The sequence below is a fragment of the Diachasmimorpha longicaudata genome, chromosome 4 (assembly GCF_034640455.1).
Source record: "Diachasmimorpha longicaudata isolate KC_UGA_2023 chromosome 4, iyDiaLong2, whole genome shotgun sequence".
Lineage (NCBI taxonomy): Eukaryota > Metazoa > Arthropoda > Insecta > Hymenoptera > Braconidae > Diachasmimorpha > Diachasmimorpha longicaudata.
Window position 1 is genome coordinate 9,987,957 of NC_087228.1, and position 24,020 is coordinate 10,011,976.

At 42.4% G+C, this 24,020-nt stretch overlaps 2 protein-coding genes across 2 annotated transcripts; both read right to left on the bottom strand.

The window, feature by feature from the left end:
- Nucleotides 1-2,456: 2,456 nt before the first annotated feature.
- LOC135161244 (uncharacterized) lies at nt 2,457-3,742 on the bottom strand. The gene has a single exon (XM_064118648.1). The coding sequence runs from the start codon at nt 3,735-3,737 to the stop codon at nt 3,402-3,404; it is 336 nt and encodes a 111-aa protein (XP_063974718.1). The 5' UTR covers nt 3,738-3,742; the 3' UTR covers nt 2,457-3,401.
- Nucleotides 3,743-3,910: 168 nt separating this feature from the next.
- Nucleotides 3,911-24,020, bottom strand: LOC135161243 (pituitary homeobox x). Its single transcript, XM_064118646.1, has 4 exons — nt 22,743-24,020; nt 14,878-15,072; nt 13,291-13,541; nt 3,911-4,688 (listed from the first exon to the last, which is right to left on the bottom strand). Exons 1-4 carry the CDS (start codon nt 23,026-23,028, stop codon nt 3,912-3,914), a joined length of 1,509 nt encoding a protein of 502 aa, XP_063974716.1. The 5' UTR covers nt 23,029-24,020; the 3' UTR covers nt 3,911.

Consider the following 24,020-nt stretch of genomic DNA (forward strand, 5'->3'; position numbering starts at 1 on the left):
CGTCGGTTTGGCTCTGGTTTGAACCTGTGGTTTTCTCTCGTAACGGTAACGCTCGCGTACCGCCAATAAATAACGCCAGTCCGCCACTACCCCCGAGGTCTACCCCCAAGATCCACTCTGTGCTGTATACACTACGTGCAGTAAAGGGGTGTATATATACTCTCGGTTACGTGTGCACGAACACCAGGTATACACAGGAGACGTTTTACGTCTTCGCACTGGGCGATATACGATATGGCAGTGCCGTAATTGAGGAAAAGAGGAGAAAAAATGGAATCCACTACCACTCGTCGCGGCTGTTTCGACTTTATGCGGAGATTGAGGTACGGATTATTGACTTATTTCAACCGCTCGTTATTCCACTACTTAAATAATAATGAGTAAAATTTAATGAAGGGAAATAGTCAATGAATTATCGATTATAGGGAAATTAGTGAATTATTTAAAATAATTGTGTGATCAAAGTGAATAGTTGACCAAATCCGTAGAAAACTGGAATCAGAATTGCGTCGAAAATTCTGTACATTTTAAAAATTTTATTTGTGTGCTTAACAAATGTAATGGCGATGATAACATCAGGTGGAGATAAGACATCGACTGGGATGTTAGTAAAGTCATGAAAAAAAATACCCACCGTATCTTTATTACTCTTCACAGTCTTCCTTTCGTTGATGGTTAATTGCCACTTTATCTTACTCTGACGCGTTTCATTTTTCCCAATTTTATTTATACACATGAGACAATTAAAACTTGTCCAAAATGGAGATGTCGTTTTCCCAGGATTATCGGAAATGCTTTGTTTGATATTTCTGAAGAGAAATAGTGTGATCAGATGTCGATTCGTGTCCATGGACGGAGGTTTTCCTGTGAGAGCGAGGGGAAAGTGTTTCTTATCCTGTGTGTTGCTTTTCTTTCCCGCCCACTAGCTTCCTCAGTGACCCTGGATCAACTTTCTGCCATCGTTGATCACGTTCCACAGCAGTCGGTGGATTTAAATCACTAGGGTACGGCAAACACGGCATTAACATTATAAACATTTCCTATAAAATTTTTCGTACGAGTACTGGAAAAAAACACAATCTCTAGGTCATGAAAAAAATCGAATGCTGATTGTTGGAGGTAGAAAATATAAACAAAAAGGCGAAACGTCCCCCATCGAAGTTTTCCAACTCATTAAAAAAAATTTGTACCCATCCAATCTCAGTAGTTTTCCTCCTCGATCTGACATTTATTATCACCAGGAGAGAAAGGATAGTTGCAGGCATATTGACGGCGCCTCATCGGATTTTATTCGCTGAGTAAATCCAACGGATTTCCACCACTGCCACCGAGGGACCCACATACTGATACAGAACCCCCTCTCCATTACGACGTCTCCTCAGCTAAAGCCCAAAACGATGTCCTTCATGCTGATGTGTTTGGTTATATTCGACGTTAGGTCATTTGGTTTTGAAACAACTTTGAATCCATCCCTTTTGGAAGCTCATTCAAATGTCCCTCAAATACCGAAGACATTTGAATTTACACAATATACCCGGGGATGGCTGAGCCAGGGGTGAAAATGAGGGGACTTTGTAAAATTGCTGAAGAAAATTTGGTAATAAAAAGAAAATGAGTTGGAATCTCTCCGACCCCTTTATTCCACCCGAGCATTCCGATTTTAGAAGACAATGCTCAATTTTCCCTTGAACAAAAACAACAGCCTTTTGTAAATTGCTAGGAGCGAATTGTTTGAACTTAATCGAATGCTGTTTAATCGAAATTACTTCAGGAACATTTCTGTAGTGAAGGGATAAAAGGAAGTCAGTGTATTTTTTCCCTGAGAAAATTCTTTCTGCTTCCGCCCCTGCCTTTGTTGATTTTACACTCAAAAGTATGAGGGTAAAGATCTTAAAAAATTGTCACAATGTCAAGTCCTCCTAATAATTCAGTGCAATAAAAAAACATGATTCACGAATCCCTGTGACGATAAAAAAAATCATAGATGACAAATCTCATGCTTCATCATCCTAATTTAGCCTACAAGATACTGCACATTATCCTCGTGATAGCTGCAAGAGCTCCCACCTCCACCATCGAGCACAGGGTAGACTGTAATATCTCGTAATGGGAATAACCTTAACGTACGACGATAGTGTAATATACGTTAAGTTTAGTTTAGCGCTGTTACCCACGTTATTCCCTCTAAGGTCTCCCCTCGTGGACCACTTCGAGTGGGGGTGCATAATTTATCGCCACCGGCCCCCACAACCCCACCAAAAAACCCTAAACATAATGTGCACCAAGTTACAGCCCTGCTATGCATGAGAATTCCAAGGTTATCACTACTCAAACGATCATGAGAGAATCACCCCCAGTTGTCATCGACTAATCCACTATTTGCATTGGCTTACAGGGTCTTATTGGTTTCCCAATGAACAGAAAATTCCCTAAAAATTCAATTGACGAAAAACACTCTGTTAGAATAGAATTGATTTTTATTGTGACTAGATTACAAACTGTGCTCCTCATGGGCCCACAAATGGCATCAAACAAGGAACGTACACATAAGTGAATCAAAGATGACGAACAACAGTGAATTTTACTGCTCCATTCACCGATCTGCGTCTGGGGATATGTGGAATTGTTTATTTTTTTCGACTTTGACATTTGTACGACATCGGGATTCATACAAAATAGCGGTCGTTTCCTTAATCTACCTTAGAATCTATACAATTCTATGATGTTTGGGTCATAAAAGTATTTCATTTTACCTCGAGAGATTGCGTTAAGCGGAGACTAGCGGGAGTTCATATATTTTGGGCCTGACATTACTCGCTTTTCATCATAAAGTCTTGAGGTCTCATGAAACATCATTTATCGCGCATTTAAGTATACTGAATATCATTTAACACTACAATTCGTTAATAATATTTATAACGTACAATCTAGATCGATATAATTTTGCTCATACACTGTACATGGCAGACTGAAACGAGTTAACTCGTATCACTCATCATCTCAGACTCTCATTCATATTTTCATTGTACCTACAAATAATATTTCTTTATTTGGTATTTCGCTGAATAATTCATTCATTTATTATCGACATTAGAATATTACAATTGGTTTATCCTTTGAGTTAATTTTTATTACGGTTTCCGTAGTTATTTTAATTTCTCTACTATACAGATATCTACAGGAGTCGGTGAGTGCATCACCCGCACCCTCATTCTCGCCTCAAGGGGTTTTGGAACATTTTCTTTTTATTGCACAGATAACTTTGGTCAAATGATAATATCAGTATTTTACAATAAACAAAGAATGTCATTTGAATCAATGAGCACTCTTCCACGCTCTTCATCCATCATACTCTCAAAAATCCCCAAAGACACTCACAAAACTCACCCTTAATTCGGTATTCACCCCCGATTCTCATCCCAACTGAGCGATAGCGATTGTGACCCAGTGGCAATGGGATTTGTCGTCCAAGAATCAAAGAGAGAGGACCAGTAGCCAGCAGCCGAGGTAGCAGCATGTTGCCAATAACCAGGAATTCTACCCCCCGTCCCAGGTGCACTACTTCCCACTCCAATGCCCACTCCCACCCCAATTCCCGCCGAGTCATTGGCATTGCCACTACTGCCCCCAATAATCCGAGTCTCCTCATTAGCCTTCTGATCCGCCGCATTATTTTCCTCATCATACATGAGATACTGTGGTTGCGATGTTGTCGATGATGGTGTTGACGATAGCATTGGCGATGCAGCGGATCTTGGCCTGGGTCACTCGCCCCCTCTCATCTGATTAACTCCCTCATTACCCTGAGAATTGCAGTTACTTTGGCTAGATGTTACCTGGCTTATGGTGCCACCGGCGGTGCTATTATTATTAACCGAGTGATGGGGGCTGGATGCAGCCCCCGCCTCACCTCAAACTTGAGCTCGTGCTGTTTGATTGTGCTCGGGACCTGGTGAATGGGGATTAGTACTGTTTGTTAATGCATACTGACAGGCACTCAAACCACCACCAGATGATGCCCTCGAGCTGACTGGACTTATGCTACCACCACCAGTTGCTGTTGTACCACCAGTGCTGAATGAACTTGCTGAGCCATACTCACTTGTGTGTTGTTTGGCCTTCAAGCGTAGGGTTGCTAAGCTGCTGTTCATCACTGAACACGGCTCAGTGGGCCCTGTCGCACGATGATGAGAGTACACTGGTGGTCCATAAGGATGTGGGGGCGTTGGCGCTGCGTAGGGGCACGCTGCACTCGAGGCTGCCACTGGTGAGCCAGCAACTCCAAGACCTGAGCCCATCCCGGGTAGCATTGATGTCGCTGCTTGGCCCACTGACATTGACATTCCGCTTACATGACTGGAGACCGAGGTGGAGGCGTTGAAGCAGTTGACTGGTGCCACCTGAGCGCCAGCAAGTTGATGGTGATGGTGATGCGATGCTGTTGGGACAACTGTACTCAGGTGGGCCCAGTTGAAGGGCTTGCTGTTCAGGGGGGATGGGACTTTGGCTGCCCAGTTGTTGTAGGAACTGTAGGGGCTGTACATCGCGTCCACATCTGCACGACCTATGAAACTGTTCAGACCTGCAGCACCAAAACCCGCTTTGAAGTCAGCAGCCGCTGCTGCTGCTGCATTCGCTGCGTTCCTCTCCCGTTTTCTCCATTTTGCCCGGCGATTCTTGAACCAGACCTGCGGGGTAAATGGGAAAGTTTATATTTAATTTTGAAAAATTATAGTTCTTTGGGGTGTTAACAAAACAAATAATAAAATCATTGAAAAATGTCTACAAATAATTCATCTGATCCATATATTTGATGAACTACCGATCTGCTGACCCTCTTCCTCTAATCGCAGACGATGAAATTGTGTCGCACAATCATTGGATTAATGTACCATAAATATTATAACTCATGTACAAAGCAAAAGCATAAGGCCGAGCTTTCGCCCTTTTCCTTGAGACAAATGGCTCCGGGGAACCCCTTTTACTCTCGTATATACAACCATTTCCTCTCTCTTCTTCGCTCCTCCATTCTGAAATATGACGGCGTTAATTCAAGGCGGCGCCGAGAGAGAACCGACGCTCGATACTGTTGTTATACGCCTGAGGTTCAACGAGAAAGAGAGAATGATTCTGTACGACCTCGTCAGCCGTTTTCCCACTTCCCTTCTACCGGTTATTTTCCCCATTGGTGGAGGAAACCCACCCCGACAATTATACGGGTGGTTGCGCACAGATACAACGTCGAGTCTCGTGAAACTGTGAGGCAACCACCGGCACAAAACGACGTGACGTGAGACAGGGATATAGATATATGCCGTTGCCTTTCTTGGTGGAGGGATGAGGAAAAACAGTGAGGAATGAGGGGTCGGAGAGGCTATATACCAAGATGGATGGCGGGGGGAGCGCACCGCGGAAAAGGTAAGAGGCGCGACGAGTCATTGAAAGTGGAGAATTGGGAAAAATGAGGGGGTGGGCTAATGATGAGTAATGCGTGAGATTTTCAGGGGATGTGTCCTTGAAATAATCAATTTAATATGCCTGTAATTGGGGTAATTGGGGGAGTCGATGGATGCACCGATCACCAGGGAGTTGAAAAAAGTGAAAGCCAATTATTATTCTCATGCTTTTGTCCTCTCCATTTACCTTTAAAGGGTTAATACTAATACGTGTATTTATACAATGACAATATCGAGGTGGAGGAAGATGCTGCTGGTCGCAGACTCGAGAATCAATAAACCCGAGCGTATGAGAGAGAGAGAGAGAGAGCGAGAGAAGGTATATGGAGCGCAGTGGAAGGCTTTGGGCTAGAGGGCTTGTACACGCGAGAGGGCCGCGCCCATAAACTTTAACGGCATCGCAAAATCTCACGATGGCCGTCCGTAAGTAGTAAACTTGATGAATGAACTTTCGAATATCTGGGTAACGCCTGTAAGCTTTGGGAAAACAAGAAAATTTGATCCCGTGGACTTATTTTTACTTTTTTTACGAGTTGTAAGCCCGAGATTTATTCGTTATTTATTTACCTCGTTATTGGTGTCTCATCATGGAGAAATATTCCTACAATGCAACTATATGATATGCCGAGCATCATCAAGAATTATTCCCAATTAATCAAAAATATTTGTCATTAAAAAATAGTAATAAAAATTGTACGCAACGGAGAGGGTGCGTTGGCGGAAATATTTCTCTAATTCGTTTTACTCCAGCGTTCTGTTTTGCCCCAATGTCCCCTACGTGATTGAGATTTTGGAAAAGCCACAGAAACACAACGACCTTCTGCGGCATCATGCGAGCAATAAAACCTCATCAAATCACAACCTGTCCCCCCTCTTGCCACACGCTCCGTAAGCCTCTGCATGGCTCAATCTACGGAAGCTTATATAACTGTAATGAGACCGTGGCCGGGCGTCTCATCAATCACTCCACCCCCGTTTTCTGCCCTCTCCCTCTCTGTACTCAATGCTCTCTATATGCTTCGCCATATACCATAGTATACTGTGACTGTAGATACGTTATAGATGTTCGAGACCCCGTGTACCATCACTCGTGATCCACAGACTTAACGTTCTCGGACAATCGTAATATATACGATCACTTTTCACTCCATTTCATTCATCATTAGATGGAAAGTTATGGAAACAGTACGCAGTAGTTGGAGGAGAATATTTGTTACACTTGAGGAAGTTGATAAACAAATTTCACGAGTCTGAATTCATCGGTTCTGCTCTTTATGCCAATGGCAGCATTTGAAAATTGCTCTTCATGGACTAATTATTGTCTTAAAACTCAGTTTCATAGAATTAACGAGATAAAATGGCGTAAAATAAAGGGGCTAAACAACCCGAGGTAATTGCTAGTGGAGGGCCCCTCGTCCTGCCAATACGTCCCCCCGTATTCTATTTGATTTAGTGGAGTGGGAACGGATCATGTCAGACATGAAATCTCAGTTAATTCCTAACGCCCATCGATGCCGTTTCATGACACGCATTTCCCGTTACATTGATTCTTTTCTGATGTATTATTGGTAATCATCTTCACGGCTAAAAGCAACATACTCGATAAGAATAATATCAGAAATTTAGGAAGAATTTAATTGTCATACTTCAATAAAAGATTCGATAACGCAGCAAAGTTACCGAACGGTCAGATAATTTCTCCTGATTTTTTTTTTCTCTCTGTAAACGTAGAATGTTCAGGGTTCGAGGATATCTCAACCCTAAGTTTCAAGCCAGGAAGTTTCCACTTGTGTATCGACGCGTCTCCAAGTGCGTATCCATGGTGCGCGTTATCCTATCTCGCCGCAGCCTTCGCAATAAGACGAAGGACGGGCCAAAGGGGAAGAAGTTGGGAGAAAAAACGGAGAGAAGAGACGCAATGGTATGTGTTACGAGAATTACATTCAAGGAGTGAGAGCGAGAGGAGACTAGAGTAGGACGAGGGGGGCAATAACGAAACGAAGAGGGAGGATCACGCGCGGATGCGAGGGACGCGGGTGCGGTGGCGCGCCGTTGCCCCCAGGAGGAAGAGGTGGAGGAGGATAATATTGATCCCCTCGTAGCCCCGCCCCTCCTTCATCCAGCGACGCCATCATTATATTATCCACCATCCCTACCTTCTCCCTGGCTCTCTTTCCCTCAAAAATCCCATGTGCAAACCCCATACACGATTCCACGTTCCTCTCAATTTTTAGTTTCTCTATTCCACTCGGTGGAATAACGCTTTTCCGACTATTTCGACTCACTTCCAAATCGAGCTCTCTCCTATTTTCTTGGTTTACTCAATTCTGAGTTTATTCTTTTTTTTCTTCAGCTGGGAATGAGCCCGCATTTAAGTACCTGAGAGGTTGTTAAGAGGAGGGAGTGAGTTAAATTTCTTATTCGCTTCAAGAATTATCATGAAAAGCCAATTGTAACTAGTTGGAATAATAATGGTGAGAGAGGGTCGTGAATGGTGGAGTAGTTTTCGAACTCCATCTGACTTGCAGACTAAAAAATGCACTTTTAGATTTCCTGGAAAATTCAATTCACTTATTTCGGAGGAGTAGGGAAATTTAAGCGGAAAACTGGGGCAAAAAATTAATTAAATAGAAATTAAAATCCAATGAAATAATCATTTTCTAGGACTCGTGAACTAAAACCAAATTTCATCAACAAATTGGGCATTTACAAGTCCTTTAGCCCTTTACCTCGAAAACTTATCTATCCATCTCCGTTCTCCCCTTTTACCCGAGCTTTTACTCGTTCTCCAACGTTTGGGGAATGAGTACTCGCTCACGAGAGAGTTTTCCAACGTTGGAGGGACACACCAAAGGCGTCTCCATAAATCTCACTGTACCGTCGAGATGGATCAAGGCAGAAAGCGACCACGTCTCACTCTTCTCGGGTTCGTGCCAAGGAAACACGTCACTCTGGCTCCTATATAGGTATATATGCGCACTTTGTAAGCTCCAACGAAGAGAGAGGATCTAAATCGCGTGGGAGCATGTGCGCACTGCGCATCTAACATACATCATAGACACGTAGCATTTTGAGTATGCACTTTACGTGGTGACCGAGAAAAAACTATTGGCAGTGGATTCATTCCGAATTGTTCATATTTATCACTCCTCACTTCTGATACGCTCCATCAGTTCTTCACATAAAAATTTGTTTTTTTTCCTCCGAAGCGGTGGCGCTACATTACATGAAGGTACATTACATGAAGGACTGGCAGTAGGGGAATTTTTATCGATTATTTTTCCCATCCAAATCTTGGCCAATAGGATTGCACCATTCGACGTTATTTTGTATAGTCAACACGGTATTTCAGCGGATATTCTTGGAAATTTCACTGGAAATTTTGCATGTTGATATATATAAAAAAAAACAAATGTTGAAGTAACCCTCAATTGTATCTGACAGATTAATGGCAATTCGTTGAAAATTATGTCTCATGGTGCAATTCTATCGGCCAAGATTTGGATGCAAAAAATAATCCCCCGAATACCACTCGAACTTCGAAATTATCTGATATTTCCCTCAAGGTTCCCTACAAACAAATAAGCTCGTCAAGTTTTCCAGAAAAATCACTCGCGCTTCGCGCTCGTGATTTTTAAACTGGAAAACTTGACACGTTCATTTGTTTGCAACGAACCTATCGGGAAATATCCGATAATTTCGGAGCTCTTGTGGTATTATATGCGAAAATTCCCCTACTGCCAGTCAAGACAATATTCGGTAAAAAATACGGAACAGTTGCGCACTTTTTCAGTGAACCTTCAGGAAAAAGTCCAGAAAAGCTGTAAATGTTCTGTAATTTTGACAGAATACTGTTCTGACTCTTAGAATTTTTCTCTTCCAGTGATTTTCACGATAAAGTGGGGCCTTCGTCCCACGTTTCGTTCCCTGAAAGTCCAATGTTTATAAAAAAATTCCGTTCCATCTGTGAAATAGTCGCAAGCACAAGGGACAAACAGCATCTCTTTGCAATTACTTACAGTAGGTCAGGTGGACTTGCAACGACAGTGGACGTGTACTAGGGTGTTTCATAGTGATCCAGAATGATCCCATTGGATTTAGACCGGTGGGTATGGTGTCCCCTTATTTGTAATTGACCGTGAACGTTTTCGTAGCACACATGTGAAAATCACCAACATCGACAGTTAAAACACAAATCCTCTCTTTTTTATTCACTATCACACGAGAAAGGAGACTTACACTCTATCGGGTTAGAATGTGTACACGGAAATTCGTGGTATGAGCGCACTAAAACGACTGGGTAGTTGAGTTTTATGGATTTTTTTCCCCATCGTTGGTTGCACTCTTTCTTCCGGGCAGTGGGGCTATGGCCAACAGTGTGGGATTCGGATATTCAATGTTGGCGCACCTGTATGGATATTAAATTAACACCCGTAAGCCCACCGAGTATTAACAACTTTGCAAAAGATTATACGAGATTATGAGCTCAAGCGAAACACGTGATTTTTAATGCTCATCCCAGCCACCTCCACCTCTCATCTCGACCGCCTGCCACCCCCTCAGTCATACGCTGGGTCGTTGGGTTATTTCGTTATTTATAAACAGTTCATGAAAATGTGCTTTATCTGGACATATTTGCGCACGTTCATTTCTCCGATTTTCCATTTACTCTTCGTTTCCCGGATATATTTTATTATGTTGGCATTCAAACGTATTGATTGAACGATTCATTTACTTTAAAAAGGATTCCTCAGGCTGGTTCGTGTAAAAAGTCAATGATAGGGAATAAAAAAGAAAATTCTTGGGAGAAACTTCTGTGTACGATGCTGATTATTTTCCAAATTAACCCTCGACTCCACGACATTGAATTTTAACCTGACCTTAAAGACTCACTGAATTTTTGTCGAAGACTTTACTGGTACACTTCGTGCTGTCCGTTTTATTTGAATGAGAAAAAATGACACCGGAGGTCACTGGCTGGATGATGTGTCATTTATCGAAATTATTTTATCTGTCTTTATAGCTCGAAGCAGCTATGCCACACGTCCGCCGGCCATTTATAGTAATTTGATGCTCCCCCAGGATATTTCAGTGATACTAGGGAGACATTCATTTTCCGATTACGGCTTTTGACGTGAAGACGTTTGTCTATTGGCTGGCTTGACCTTGGATGGAAAATGTTGTTTGAAAAATCCTTTTAAATTATTTATATTGAATGATAGCAGTCACTTTTGATTAATTCAGAAGCCAGAGGTCCTAAAAAAACATTTACAAAATTTATAAGATGACTGAAGCTATCAAAGCGTTGAAGGTATTTCAATTGACTTAATGAAGATCTCCATAAAATACAATTGAAGATTAACAGATCTCTAAGCTCCTCCTCCCCCCCCCCCTTCCACATGTGCTCATCTAACATTTAATATGAATAAACAAAACAATCAAAATGATCTACCGAAATAGATCCCTCTGGAGAGAATGCTGACAGCCGCTAACCCTGTGAATACGAATGACATCAGTAATCCTCACTCTCATACCGGTTAGTATGTCCCAGAGCCGTACCTACACTCGCCATGGTCATTTCCCAGGGCCCTGGGCAAACCCCGTGCCTTCCAACTATCCACCTACACACAATTCCTCTCTCTTGATTTACCCATTATACGTTCAGCCACACGTACACATTAAACTGTCTCCTCTCTCCTGCGAAACCTATTCCAGTTAGTCCAACGTACACCGCCACCCACATAAGCCACCAAATGTGGAGAGAGTGTGTGCAGGAGAGTGGGACAATGATAGTGGGTGATCGTCGAAGCGAAGGGCGCGCGCGCGCAACCATACTAATCCGCCGATGGATTTATGGTCTTAATCACAGGCGGATTATCTCGGACAGCCGCGCCGCTCTACCACCAACCGAAACATACGCCTGCCTCTTTGCAGATAACCGCGGCTAACTGAGAGGACATATTAACATTAACTGCGTTTCCTGACATTTTGGGTAAATGATTCTTTTGAGACTTCAATTCATGCGCGCAAGGAAAAATTATTTAAAAATTACGGGCCCGGTCAAAATTACGAAACAGGTCCGTCTTTTTTTACTGAATGTTCGGGGCTTCTTCCTGAAAGGTCACGGAACAAGGGCGTAACCGGAAGGAAATTTTGGAGTAAAGTTCGAACTGTTTTGACTGATGGGTTACGGATTAGACACATAATTTTAAAAGAATTTTTCTGAACTGAATCTGAACTTACAGTAAAATCCAAGCTCTAGTATTCTTCGAAGAAAAAGCTCAAACACTTGAAACTCCAGAGTTAAACACTTCCAGAAAACACAATTTTCCAATGTCCACAGCCGATAGTCCCCCCAAAAAGTTGTTGGTAATCAATAGATTTTGCCAATTTTTTTTCCGTATGACATAAATCGTAATGTACTACTGTGAAAGAGATTTCGGTCTGGAGTTAGCAATAATCCTTCGAATGTACTGTGGTTAGTTTTCACAGCGAAAAGCCACCGAGTGGACGAGGCCCACTGGCCAACCCACCCCTCCCGAATTACAATGAAGAACGATCTCCGTTGTTGTATGTTACAGTCTGCGAACACGTAAAAGCAACAAGAGAGTTTCGACGGCGGAATCTCGGGATGCCAGAGTTTTGGTACATGGCGTTTATACTCACTGCAGAGAGGCCCACACTCATGCAGTTCTATAAATCCAAGCAGGGCTTACTGGCGCAAAGCTGGCGCGCCCGTTCTAGTCTATCCCTCTGAAAACATTTGAACTATTGCCTGTTTCACCGGCCAAATTTTTTTCCCCCGTTTTTAATCTTCGATAGAGGTGTCAATGGTTTTTACATTTTTGGGAAGATTCATTCTGCATACACACACATACGCATGTGGTTTTTAATGGACGAGACTATGAGGATTTTTTTGCTATTCAAAATTCTTAAGAGAAAATGATATTCGATTTAAATCTATTACCGTTACACATTTCAAAATGTTTAAGTCGGAGTTCAAAGAGTAATTTTTCAACAGTTTAGTCGCGAGTTCTTGGTGAGAATAAACGGCTCCAGAATTGAATTAAGATGCTTCCTCGAGGGTGCCCGTTGCCAGAAGGTCGAAGCAAGCTTTGTTGATTTTGTAACTGATACGCATCAATGCCTGGCATTGTGCCAAAAACTTCCGGACGCATTTTTTTCAAACGATGTTTGGTTTAGTCATACCAGAGTATATTTCATGGATGTAACGTAACAAGTTTCTGATTAATTGATAAATAATTTCTTTATAGAAATCCTTGACACTTAACATTTCTCTTTATGAACAACAGGATAACTTATCGAAAATGACATTGAAAATCGAATTAGTCAATTAATTAAATTCTTTATATCTCTCAATGGACGGAAAATTTACGTGAACGTTACGTTATCGATGCGCGAAATGGCGATTGCTCTTCCATTTCGATAATCGCCAGCCGCGTTGATATACATCTGTTCCATTACCTAGCTATTGGTGGAATAATTGAGGTGACCAGGAGGTCTCATTAGCCCTCCCCCCTTCTCTCTCTCTCTTTCCCCGCCTATCACCGGCGACTTATCACTCGCATCGCGGAAATATAGGTATCCAACAGTCGACACACTTAGGATTTTTTTAATTAAAGAGCTGTAGTCGCAAAATTATTTGCCTATCGGTGAAGGGTAATTAAACCCCCGCTAATTAAGGAATGGTCCGATTCAAGAGTTCCATATTGGAAAAAATAAATACTTCTCTCAATAAAAGAATATTTGGCTCAAATAATTTTTTCCTCAGTGTGGAATTAAACTCAGATTAAAATCGATGAAGTTAACTCACCCTCACTCGCGCCTCGGAGAGGTTCGTCCACATGGCAATCTCCTCTCTGGTCGCCATATCGGGGTATCGATTTCTCGTGAACGTTGATTCTAGTTCTTGTAATTGTTGCGAGGTAAAGTGCGTCCTTTGCCGTCTCTGGCGTTTATTCTTACCCCCGTCTTTGTCGTTTGCGTCGTTTATACCGACTGTACCCGCTGGAGAGACAATGTCCGTTCGAATTTCTTGTTTCACTTCCGTCGGTGTCCGAACACCTGAAACAAATCATATGGATGTGGGGTAAATAATTGTGGGCACATTATTAGTTATCATGATCCTTTTTATGTTCTTATTATTTTTTTGTGCACCAATTCGTTGGGATATTTATCAAACCGAAAATAAAATTATATCATTATTCTATATTATTTATAACATGCTTTTTATAGAACTGTCGCATAATTTTTATCAAAAATTCCTCGCCGTGCAAATTAACGAAAAATATTTTATCTTCACCTGATTAAAACGATTTCGTTTCCGTTCACAAACACCAAACACATTGTTTCACCAACAATAAATCGAATTTCTCTGTCTCCAGGAGAACCAAAATATTATCGATACCCGAGCCGAATGATTTAATACTGCCTCCCAACAAAAAGTCGATCGCCCGATAACATAAATCGAATGGCGGACCGTTTGATCAGTAATCTCCACCCGCGGTAGGTTAGTGCGGAGAGTTTTCAACGCGGCAGTGTTTCACTATCAGTCCAACACACAGACCCTCACCTGTGTGAGGTACCCCGGGGTTTGTCTCCGACGCCTCCCCTTGCGTTACCATTGACAGCACCATGATTGATTGGTTATTTTCAAAGAGACACCGCTATCACTGCCCGATAGATATCGCACTCCTCGATAATGTACGTTGCAACATATTAGTCTAGCCGAATCACCGGAGAAGGTCTTTGCCCTTCCAAATTAGATAAGAGATGATGGTCATCCGAGGATTTTCCGATTACCTAGTTGTCGTGGTCAGTTTGGCGCTTGTAACCGTCTCAGAAAGTAATGAGGAAAAACAAAACGTCAGTTGATTTTCAACGAAATATTCTTATCTCCATCTCAAAGATAATTAATTCTAAAATCAGTTGAGTGTTTAATTAAAAGATTATTAATAACGCGCTGATGTTATTTTTTGACATTTAGATTATCAGCCCCGATTTCCAATATTATGTATTCAGCCCCTTTAACCCGTCATACCCCACCCTCCCCCACGAATGGAGACTCTTCGGATGTGTGAGTTTCTCAAGTAGTATGAACGTGCCGGACTTTGGCGGAAGAAATTGCGAGAAGACTTAACCCTCATCCCCGCGGATTACCCGAGACCTAGTGAAGTAAGATCTGTCCCGGTTGTTGTTAAGCAGCGACTACCACCACGGAGCCGGGATATTTCAATTTGCGAGGATTTGTTAGACGCCAGACCTTAAGTCGTGGACAAACAAGCAGCCAAACTCGTGACGGTTGATCACTAACCAATTAAATCCAGACGTTTATTCAGAGTGAGTGGCGCTGTTTTTACTCAATTTTTGTTTTCATTTTGTTATCTCTTATTTTTTGTACCTTTTCGAATGTCTGTCCTCTGATTGGTGTTCGTGCGATTTCGTGGAGGCGCCGAGGTGAATCCTGCTGAGGGGGTTGTCGGTGTGGCGCCTGGGGTACTTGGGGTACTGCCACCTGGAGTGTGAGCACCGTGACCCGTTGAATCCAGGCGCGCTAAGCTGTTGGTGTCGTCTCGGAAATCATTAGCTGCCCACACTGAAATTAATTAATTAGTTTTGAACCATTGAGTGGAGAATAGGGGCTGAATCGATAGTAGTCGAGTAGGGGCACTCGAACATTTACAGGAAAAACATCTAAAATCATAAAATGTAAATCCACCCTCCCATGATCAGAGAATAATTTAGAAAATAAACCCGCCCCCCTATTCCCCGCCATTGATTGATTTATTCATAGCCTCTTCGCGTTAATTTTCTATTCTCATTGTGGGCGTGAAAAATGATATCAGAAGTTCCAAAAATGTTCCACAATGTTGAGATGCGCTTCCTTTATTCCTCGAGCAGATTTTTATTTTTCTCAAACCCCACAAACGATTTCATGTGTTTAGAACTCCCGAGGGATAAACAAGTCTCCCCGTCGCAGTCACTTAAACTCAATGACGTAAAACGCATTAATTTAGTTTTCCACTTTCACAGTTTTGCCGTGCACACACGCGAGTACAGGAAGACACTGGTGGATAAACGATTTGAAGAGGGCGGTGTGTCTTTTTTCTCCTGCGCCCCTGGTACACCCATTATTCGACGAGATATATAAGCGCTAAGGGGGAAGGGAGGAGGTTTACGAGCCCGCGGTCACCGTATATTCCGGTGGCAGGAGGAAAGCCAGAGTCTTTCGAGTGCCTCAGAGTCAGTTCACACGTGACAACTTATTTTTCCATTCGTTCTCATAATTTTCAAATTTTTTCTACTTCACTCGTCGTATCATAAAGAATTGAGTAAAAAATTGTTTGACAATCGATGAACGGATTTTTTTCATTTCTTTCGGAGGATATTTGATTAGGAGAACTATATTTTTTTCTAGGTGCAGCATATCGTAATTTTTTACAGAAAATTCAGGTACAAACGGCGGAATTCGCCCATAAAAATCCCTACAATTTTCCTCAATTTCATTTCCCTTCGGGATTAATAAAAAAAACGTAATTTTGGCTGAATATTTCTCGTCGTGCGTTTGATCCAGACAGGGAATCCGAGCCACTGAGTAGCTAGTCACTCAGTAGCTCTGTACAAGTGACATTAATCGACGCTTCTCCCTCAGCCTCCTAGTTATTTATCAACCCGGCGAGGAAAAAAAAAAGAAAAAAAAATTGAAGAAGTTTGTCAGGGGCTGAAAACGCACACGCAGTCGAGAATAGGGCCTGTCAGAGACGAGTGTGCGGCAGTGAGCGGTTAATCGGTCGAGTCGTTTAGTTTCGTTTAGTTATATTTGGTTTCACATGGAACCGGGAGTGGAAGCAAGGGAGGGACTTCACAATTAGTCGTCACATAACTCTGGCTGATTTAGAGATCCATTCACACATATGCAGTTCTGGGCATTCATTCCATTCTCTTTTTTCACCGTAATTAATCACTCAGATGATGAGGTAAAAAAAAGACAAGGGTGACTAGTTGACGAGAGTTTATTGGAGTTTTATCACTTCAATATGGAGTATTTTGATAGAGCAGCTGAATATGCATGTGACGAGGAAATTTTCAATTGATTGCGACGGGCTGGCATTCAGTTTTGTTCATAAAGGTCCCCAGAATGTCTGGGTGGAGAGTCATTGAATAACAATTCTCCAGAAATCGATGGGAAATTCGGCGAAAATTCTGGAATATGTTGAGGGGTGAATTTTTTGGTCTCCGCAGAAGCTCAGACATTTAAGGATTTCTACCGACAAATAAAATACCTCCAAATATATCAGTATCTCTAAAGTTGTCCGGGGTCACCTCGTAACACGTGTATAACACGGGTGAGAACAAACTGAAGAGCCCAAAGCCCATATCCCACTGGGATAAACTGTAGTGTTTGAGCAGCAGCCTTGGATTTTGTACCGACTGTGATCGGCCCTGCTTCCACCCTGGAAAAATAGCTTGGATGCCACAGCGTCCTGTTATCGAAGGGTTTCTACTTGTCAAACAGAGTATATCTGCCCCTCCTATCGTCACAACTTGAACCATTGTATGCTCAGGTTCGAAGGAATTCCAGCCCATGAGAATCTCAATTTTCAATATCGAAAATGTGCGCAAATCTAAAAATATCTTGCAGTTCTTCTAAATTGTTCCGAAATTCATTTTCTCTGGGGATTAAAATTATCCCCTGTCCATAAGTGATATATAAACTGTATATAAATGCCTTTAATTATTTTCTTATAATCCAAAATAAATTTATTCATAAGTGTGATGTATGATTCCGGAAAAAGGCCTCCATCAACCTATTCGTGAAAAATTTATCTCCCAGAGTCGCTGGAAAAGTCGAAGAGAAAGAAATGCGCGTCGAACCATCTGTTCACCCCGCGGAGTTCTCGGTACTTTCTCTCACGATAGATTTGCCTTTCGAGGGGCGGAATGTGTCCACCCGTGCTACCAAACATTTTCACACTTTCTTTCTGTCTTTCGAGGAACCCCCCGTGGGTATCGTTTGCCCCAGTAAACTGATCGGACTCTCAAAAAGACAAAGTGACTCATTTCACCGCGTAAAATAAGAATCTGACGAATGTTTACCGAGAAAATATTCCATAAATCTCAACATTAATTTCCACACCCCCTCCGTCTGAATTAATTTCAGGGACAATTTTGTACATCAAACGTCGAGGGGGAAAAAAGGTAAAAAAGAAGAAATGAGATAACAAGGGTGACAGGTTGTAACTCACGAATTTATGACTTTTCCACAGACTTGAAGTTTATTTTATACCAAAGACAAACCACACGGCTGCTCTGTGACGTAGAGAGAGGAGCCAGGGGTGGAGGGAGAGAGAGAGAGAGAGAGATACAAGAGGGAGACGAACGAATATCTCAGCTGCTCGTGGTGTTTTTACCCGGTGGATATATTAGCGCCCGCTAATCCCCACGGATTTTACGGGCGGCTGTGCACGCGAGGACTCTGTCCCTCTTTTATCTTTCATTTTCCCTCAGTTGAATGAAAAAAGAAAAATACGTGAAATTATTTCCACCGGTGAATTGAGAAATCTTTCCTCGTTCCTGACTTTTGCCAATGAAAATTGAATTATCGTCACCGAATTATTGATGCTAGGGTGAGAGGGGCCATGGAGGGGTAATTATTCGTGCTTTATAGTACAGTGTGAAAATTTGATACATTTGAATGGATAAACACGTGACGAGAGAGAGAGAGAGAGAGAGAAAAAAAGGAGGAAAAAATTGTGGGGGGTTAGTGGACCGTATCGCGGTAACTCAATGAGGGAGGGGGGAAGGGGTGCGTAAAACACCCGAACCAGCTGCGAAGAGAGGCCAGGATCTCACGAGAGAATTTTTCCAGTTTCTAAAATAATTTCTGAATACGTTTGGACAAATGTGCAACTAAATAAAGTTTAAGCTTTTATTGGTAAACAAAATACAATTGTATGTGAAGCGAGTATATCGGTTATTACATTGGTGTAAAAATCGTAGGGGGTTCCCTCATTGAGGTAACTCTTGAGGGTTAAAGTTCGTAATTGGAAGATGAATGATCATGACATTGGAAAGAGGGTTGCAACATTTTGTCCCTCATTTAAAAAGAACTTGAACACCCGAAGGATTTAGGCCGTCAAAAATTGAAGAATGGCCGCGTGCCGCAGACACCTGTGCGCCCCCCACTCCCCCTCCACCAAGACCATCGCATTTTCACGTCTCGCGCACGAGTGCTGGGGAAAGTCGAAGCGTATCCTCCATCCCTAATCTTTCCGTAATCCTCGGTTTCCTTAGGAAGTCGTTTATTAGTCAGTCTATGGGCGTTACACGGCCATTTGGTTTGACAAGAGAGAGACTACATACCGTGGGCATTAAAAGCACGTACTTGATCACCCATCCGAGGGGTGAAGAGGCCCACTTATTCACGCCTAACGCTCATTAAATTGTTGAAATTTTATTGAGACATTTTCGGGACATTGTTGTCCAATGTGCTCGTCCTGTTCCCGAAGACAATTTAATTCACATGAATTTCAGCCGACGAGGAAAATAGTTTTTTGTCATTAAATGTGTGTGGCTTTCTTGTCTGGCAAAAAATATGGGGACAGAGAGACTGAGTGGGGAGGGACAGCTGACGAGGTGATATACAAATCAGAGTAAAAAAAATTATAAATTTGTTAAAAAGAATTGGGTTGTCTGCAGTTGACGTAATTTATAAGAGTTCACATGTCCCAGTTTACCGAGAATGGATGAATAGTCCGACGGACGACGCGCGCTTCGTCGTGCACCGTAATACGACACTTGAAAATCCAGGGAAAAGAAATGTGAAGAAGATGAGACCGTTTGGAAATCTTAATTTAGAGAGTTTCAGGGGTTCTTATATTATCTTCCGTTGGGAGGACACAATGAGTGCATTTGTCTGCGTTTCGGAGAATATGGGGGCAATTTATCAGCGGCTAAAATAGATTTTTATGAAACATTTTTCAGCGATTGTTTCTCACCTGTTTGTTCTTGAAGAGAGCAATCAAATCGGTGGAGGAAATATCTCGGGACTTTACAAGCAGAAATCTAAGAATCGTCCGATGTAATTTCCCGAAACAATTCAGAGCGATGCGATAATTTTCATTTATTTGTGGACTTTCGAAAGGAACGGACTCTATTACAGGTAGTAAATAACAAACTGAAAACTCAAATTTGAATGACTTCTTCTGTTAGGAAGCAAAGAGTAAGAAAATATTGTCACAATAACTCACGACAAAAGAGTTATGCACTTGGAAAAAAAACACATGTGAATATTTGGATAGGATTGATTGAAATGTTTTCCCAATTTGTTTAGTTTCAACTTGACTCGCTTCTCTTGACTCCCTCGATTCGTAATTCGATACATGTCACGCATGAACCCCTTGTGGGCGTACTTCCCGAAAACTTGGGAAACGAGAAAATCAGCGATACGAGGGTGACTCCCAAAGTTTCACACGCCACCTCTGGAGTAAAATCTTCGGTAGAGCGAGAGGGAAGAAACTTTCGTTCTCACACTGAGTCACGCACTCAATTTTGCTCCCTCATGTGGGTAAATGTGATCCAGAGGTAAAAAGTTATATGGAGAAAATAAGTGAGTGGTTGATGTAAGCGACGGTGAAGGCGTTGGGTGAATCGAGAGACAGCTGAGATAATGGGAGGGAAATGAGTTCATTTCTATGGTGATCCCGGTTCGACAATCCTGGGGCCACCTAGGTCGTGAGGGAGGTGAGGCTATTGCCGACCGCCCAAGTACTTTGCCCTCTCTTTGCATTCAGGGGGTGGCAAATCCAACCGTAAAATCGAAGGCTCGTCCGGTGTCAAAATCTCGTTGCAGACCGTCGGCGGTTGAGAAATATCGCGAGGAAGGATGTAGAGGCGTGACTGACACGAACCGGAAATATTTTTGTTGTAATAATATTGCGGGATGATTTTTAAAATTCTGCTGGTGGTCGAAATTTGAAGGATAATAATTCAAACGTAACTGGCATTCAAAACATGAAGGGAAAGTCAAATTTAGAACTGGATAATTTAAATAATAAAATGATTGTAAAAATATTAATTATGTACTTTCACAATGAACAATATGAACAGTCAAGAGAAATATCCGTTTCATATTTATTCATTGGGAGAAGTGACAAAAAAAAATAAAAGGGTTTCGTGCCCGTGAAGAAATGAAAAAAATTGAAACAACAAATGTTTTCTTTTTGTTGATTCTTAAATAATTCCTGGAATTTGAGATGGACAAAGGAGTTACCCCGATTGTTTCCCTAATCATTAAATCCTAAACCCCAATATTAGTTTAACCCAATCACAGTAGCTTGAAATTCATGGGTTTTCTTTCCCTCATTCCCCGATTGAACTCTCGTCCAACTCTGTCATCCTGTGTGGCGCCCAGGACACCCAAGCCCCCAGTATGCCCAAGGGAGGCATGGCTAGCCGAGCAATTTGTCAACACCATTAGGAGAAGAAGGGAAAAAAAAGACAGCGACACAAGGGGTTGACTCTGTGCGCATCTGCCCGAAGTATAACCCCGTCAACCGATAATAAAGGGGTAGTAAATGACTCCGGGCGGGGTTGGAATCCAAAATACATCCAGAATGACACCGTATGGTCAAAGCCCCAGGTTGCCAAAATATTGGGATCGAAATGCGTTTACGAAATGAACTGACAGATTTACACCACAAAAGGGTCTGAAGTTCAGTATCATAATTTCTTCCCAATCACATGAAGATAATATAAAGTTATTTATCGATTATTGAGAAATAATTTCAACGGCTTGTTATTTATTAAGTATTCATTTTTATTTTTACTATGAAAATATAATAATTGTATACCCGTGATCGTCAGGATCTCGGGCCCCGTCTGTTAGGGAAGATATCAATGTTCCGCGAGACCGAATTTTAATCACAATTTTATCGTCCGGAAAATTTAATCTCTCTTTCTAAAAAATTTCATTTTCCCTCGATATTTCAGCGAACCAGAAAAGGGCATTCAATTTCTTGGCTCTTATCGTTACTTTACGACGTCGTTGATCGCCACCTGAAGCCCCAATTAATTACGGGGTATTCGTTGGAGTAATTACCATTCGTTGAGAATGGAACCACCCTGGTGAAAAGCCATTTAAAGATTTTAAACTATGTGACTTTATATTCCTCTTATTTTTTATGATCGGCAATGAAGTCCCCGAGTTGTGAAGAATAAAAAAAGTATCATCTGCAGTAGTTTTTAATTCGCCAAATTTTTATACTTCGCAATTACCACAAAGTGAGAGAGTTAACAGTTGATTCGAAATTTTTTAAAAGTACATTTATCGGAAATGAATTTCAAGTGTAACGCAAAGATACTCGAGTACAGGTGAAATGCCATTGGAATAAGATTGGCTTTAGCCAGTGGTGTCGGTCTCGAGCTCTGGGATAAGTCTGCCTTATCCCGATAAGCCGGTGAGTTAATGAATCACAAAACAGGTGGCGGCGCTCGGAGCGGACGAGATGAAACTGACTGCTTCAAGAGAATCCAGAGACACCTCTTTCAAACTGAGAAATTCTTCACGACAATTTAAGACCAATTCACCACCAACAGAAATCAATTTTCACACACCATCAGCCCAAATAACTCAGATTGACAGATTTGCAAAATTTATCGGTATCAATGATCACGTCTTTGTTCACTCTTTCACGCTCCCCAGCTCTCTCATCAGCAGCGATAATTACCACCGTGTTAATAATTTTATGAGTCCTGTCGTTCGTGTTGATAATTTATCAGATAAATGGGTAATTGTTGCGACATCCGATGATGCTAGATTACTTTTGTACTTGAAAATGCATTGGAGTCGAAAAATCTGAGTTATAGAGAAATAAAATTCTCGAAGTAATAAAAGTAACACCTCCTTATCTCGAAACTTTATCGTGGCCAATGTCTCGTTCTCATTCTTATACTCATTTTCTTTTCGACATTCGCACCGTCCCAGATACCTCAAAAATCTATTTCAAACTGTGGAATCCAGCCTCGACTTGAGAAAAAAACAATTCTCCAATAAATCTATCTTAAAAAATAACAACCAACGATTGGAGACACCTGAGACCGACCGTCGGATGACGCGTCGCCCGCGCTCAAACATCATAAACCCAAACCGAGATAAAATAGGTTGCTCACTGATAAGCCAGTCCTCAAACTCATCCCCATATTTGCAATTCGCACCTCAAAAGAGGAACCCAAAACTCACAAAGCAAAACTTCAAAAGATACTTACACTTTAACTTTTCAAGAGGTTCATGAGACAGCTGATGGCTCGGATTGTGCAGCATCGATGTGTCATGATGAGAGTTGCCATGGACATCATGATGATGCATTGCATTCTGCAGATGATCACCATGCAGTCCAGCCATTGATGCAGCAGCAGCTGCATGCTGATAATGCTGAACGGACAATCCAGTGGCCGAACCCGTGACGAGATCCTGAAGACACAGATCCGAGTTACCACCGCCACCACCACCGCCGGCGAGTTCGAGGCTCCCCCCGCCCCCGCCGCGCTCCATACTGTAGAAGGTTAACGTCGTGCCGACTGTTCCGTACACCTTTGGTCAACCTCGCTGTCCTCACCAAACCCCTGATCAGCTCTGACCCCCCTCTAGGGTGTCATAAGTCCAATGAATCACGAATCACTTTGAAATACCCCCAACAAACGAACAATCACTCCACTATCAACACTTAACAACCAAATCACACTCGTTCCAATCGACAATAACAAATAACTCCCGAGGATCAATTACACCGGTGCTTTCTTCACAATGCCTCAGCCGCCGACTGATTATAAAGCCCGATAATTGCGTAACTCTCATGTACTCGAGCCAGACAGAAAGTGGGTTAAGTCCAGCCAAGTCACACGCGTTTCACACACTCAGCACCTCTATCACCTTGGCTGTGACCACCGTGTCTGAGCCAGTCACTGTGATTACCCGAGTCGACGCACAATGTCTTCGTGGCAGTATCACCACTCCCAGCGACTGTTCACCGATTGTCAATGATTCTCACTTCCCTGTCTTACTTAAAAACACCGCTGATTGACGAGTGAACGACAAGTGGTAAACAAAAACTCGTGGCGGGGATTGGTGGTCAACTACCAAAGGATAAAAAAAAAAAAGTGAAAGGGTTGTGAAGACCAGGTCGATGGGGTAGTCACCCAGGTAGTGTAGTGACCGCACGTTGCAGTTAGGTAGGTGGGTCGGCTAGGCTTAGCCCAGTTGAGCCTTTTGGACTGGCTGCTTGGCTTAAGTCTCTAAGTCGGGTAAGCCGAGCGGATCTAGTGGTCTTGGGCTTGGTGCTGGGTTTTGCCGTGCAGTGTTGCCTCTCTTTGCGCCCTTGCCCAGATACCTTGCCTTATGCCGGGGGCCTGCCTGACTGTCTGACTGTGCCTATCCCGCTTCCCAGTCCCCAGTCTTACTCACTATGGACCATTCGCCTTCCCCCTACCTCCCCTCACACTTCTACAATTTCGTTTCCCCCTCGCAAGCGTTTGCTATACACCCCT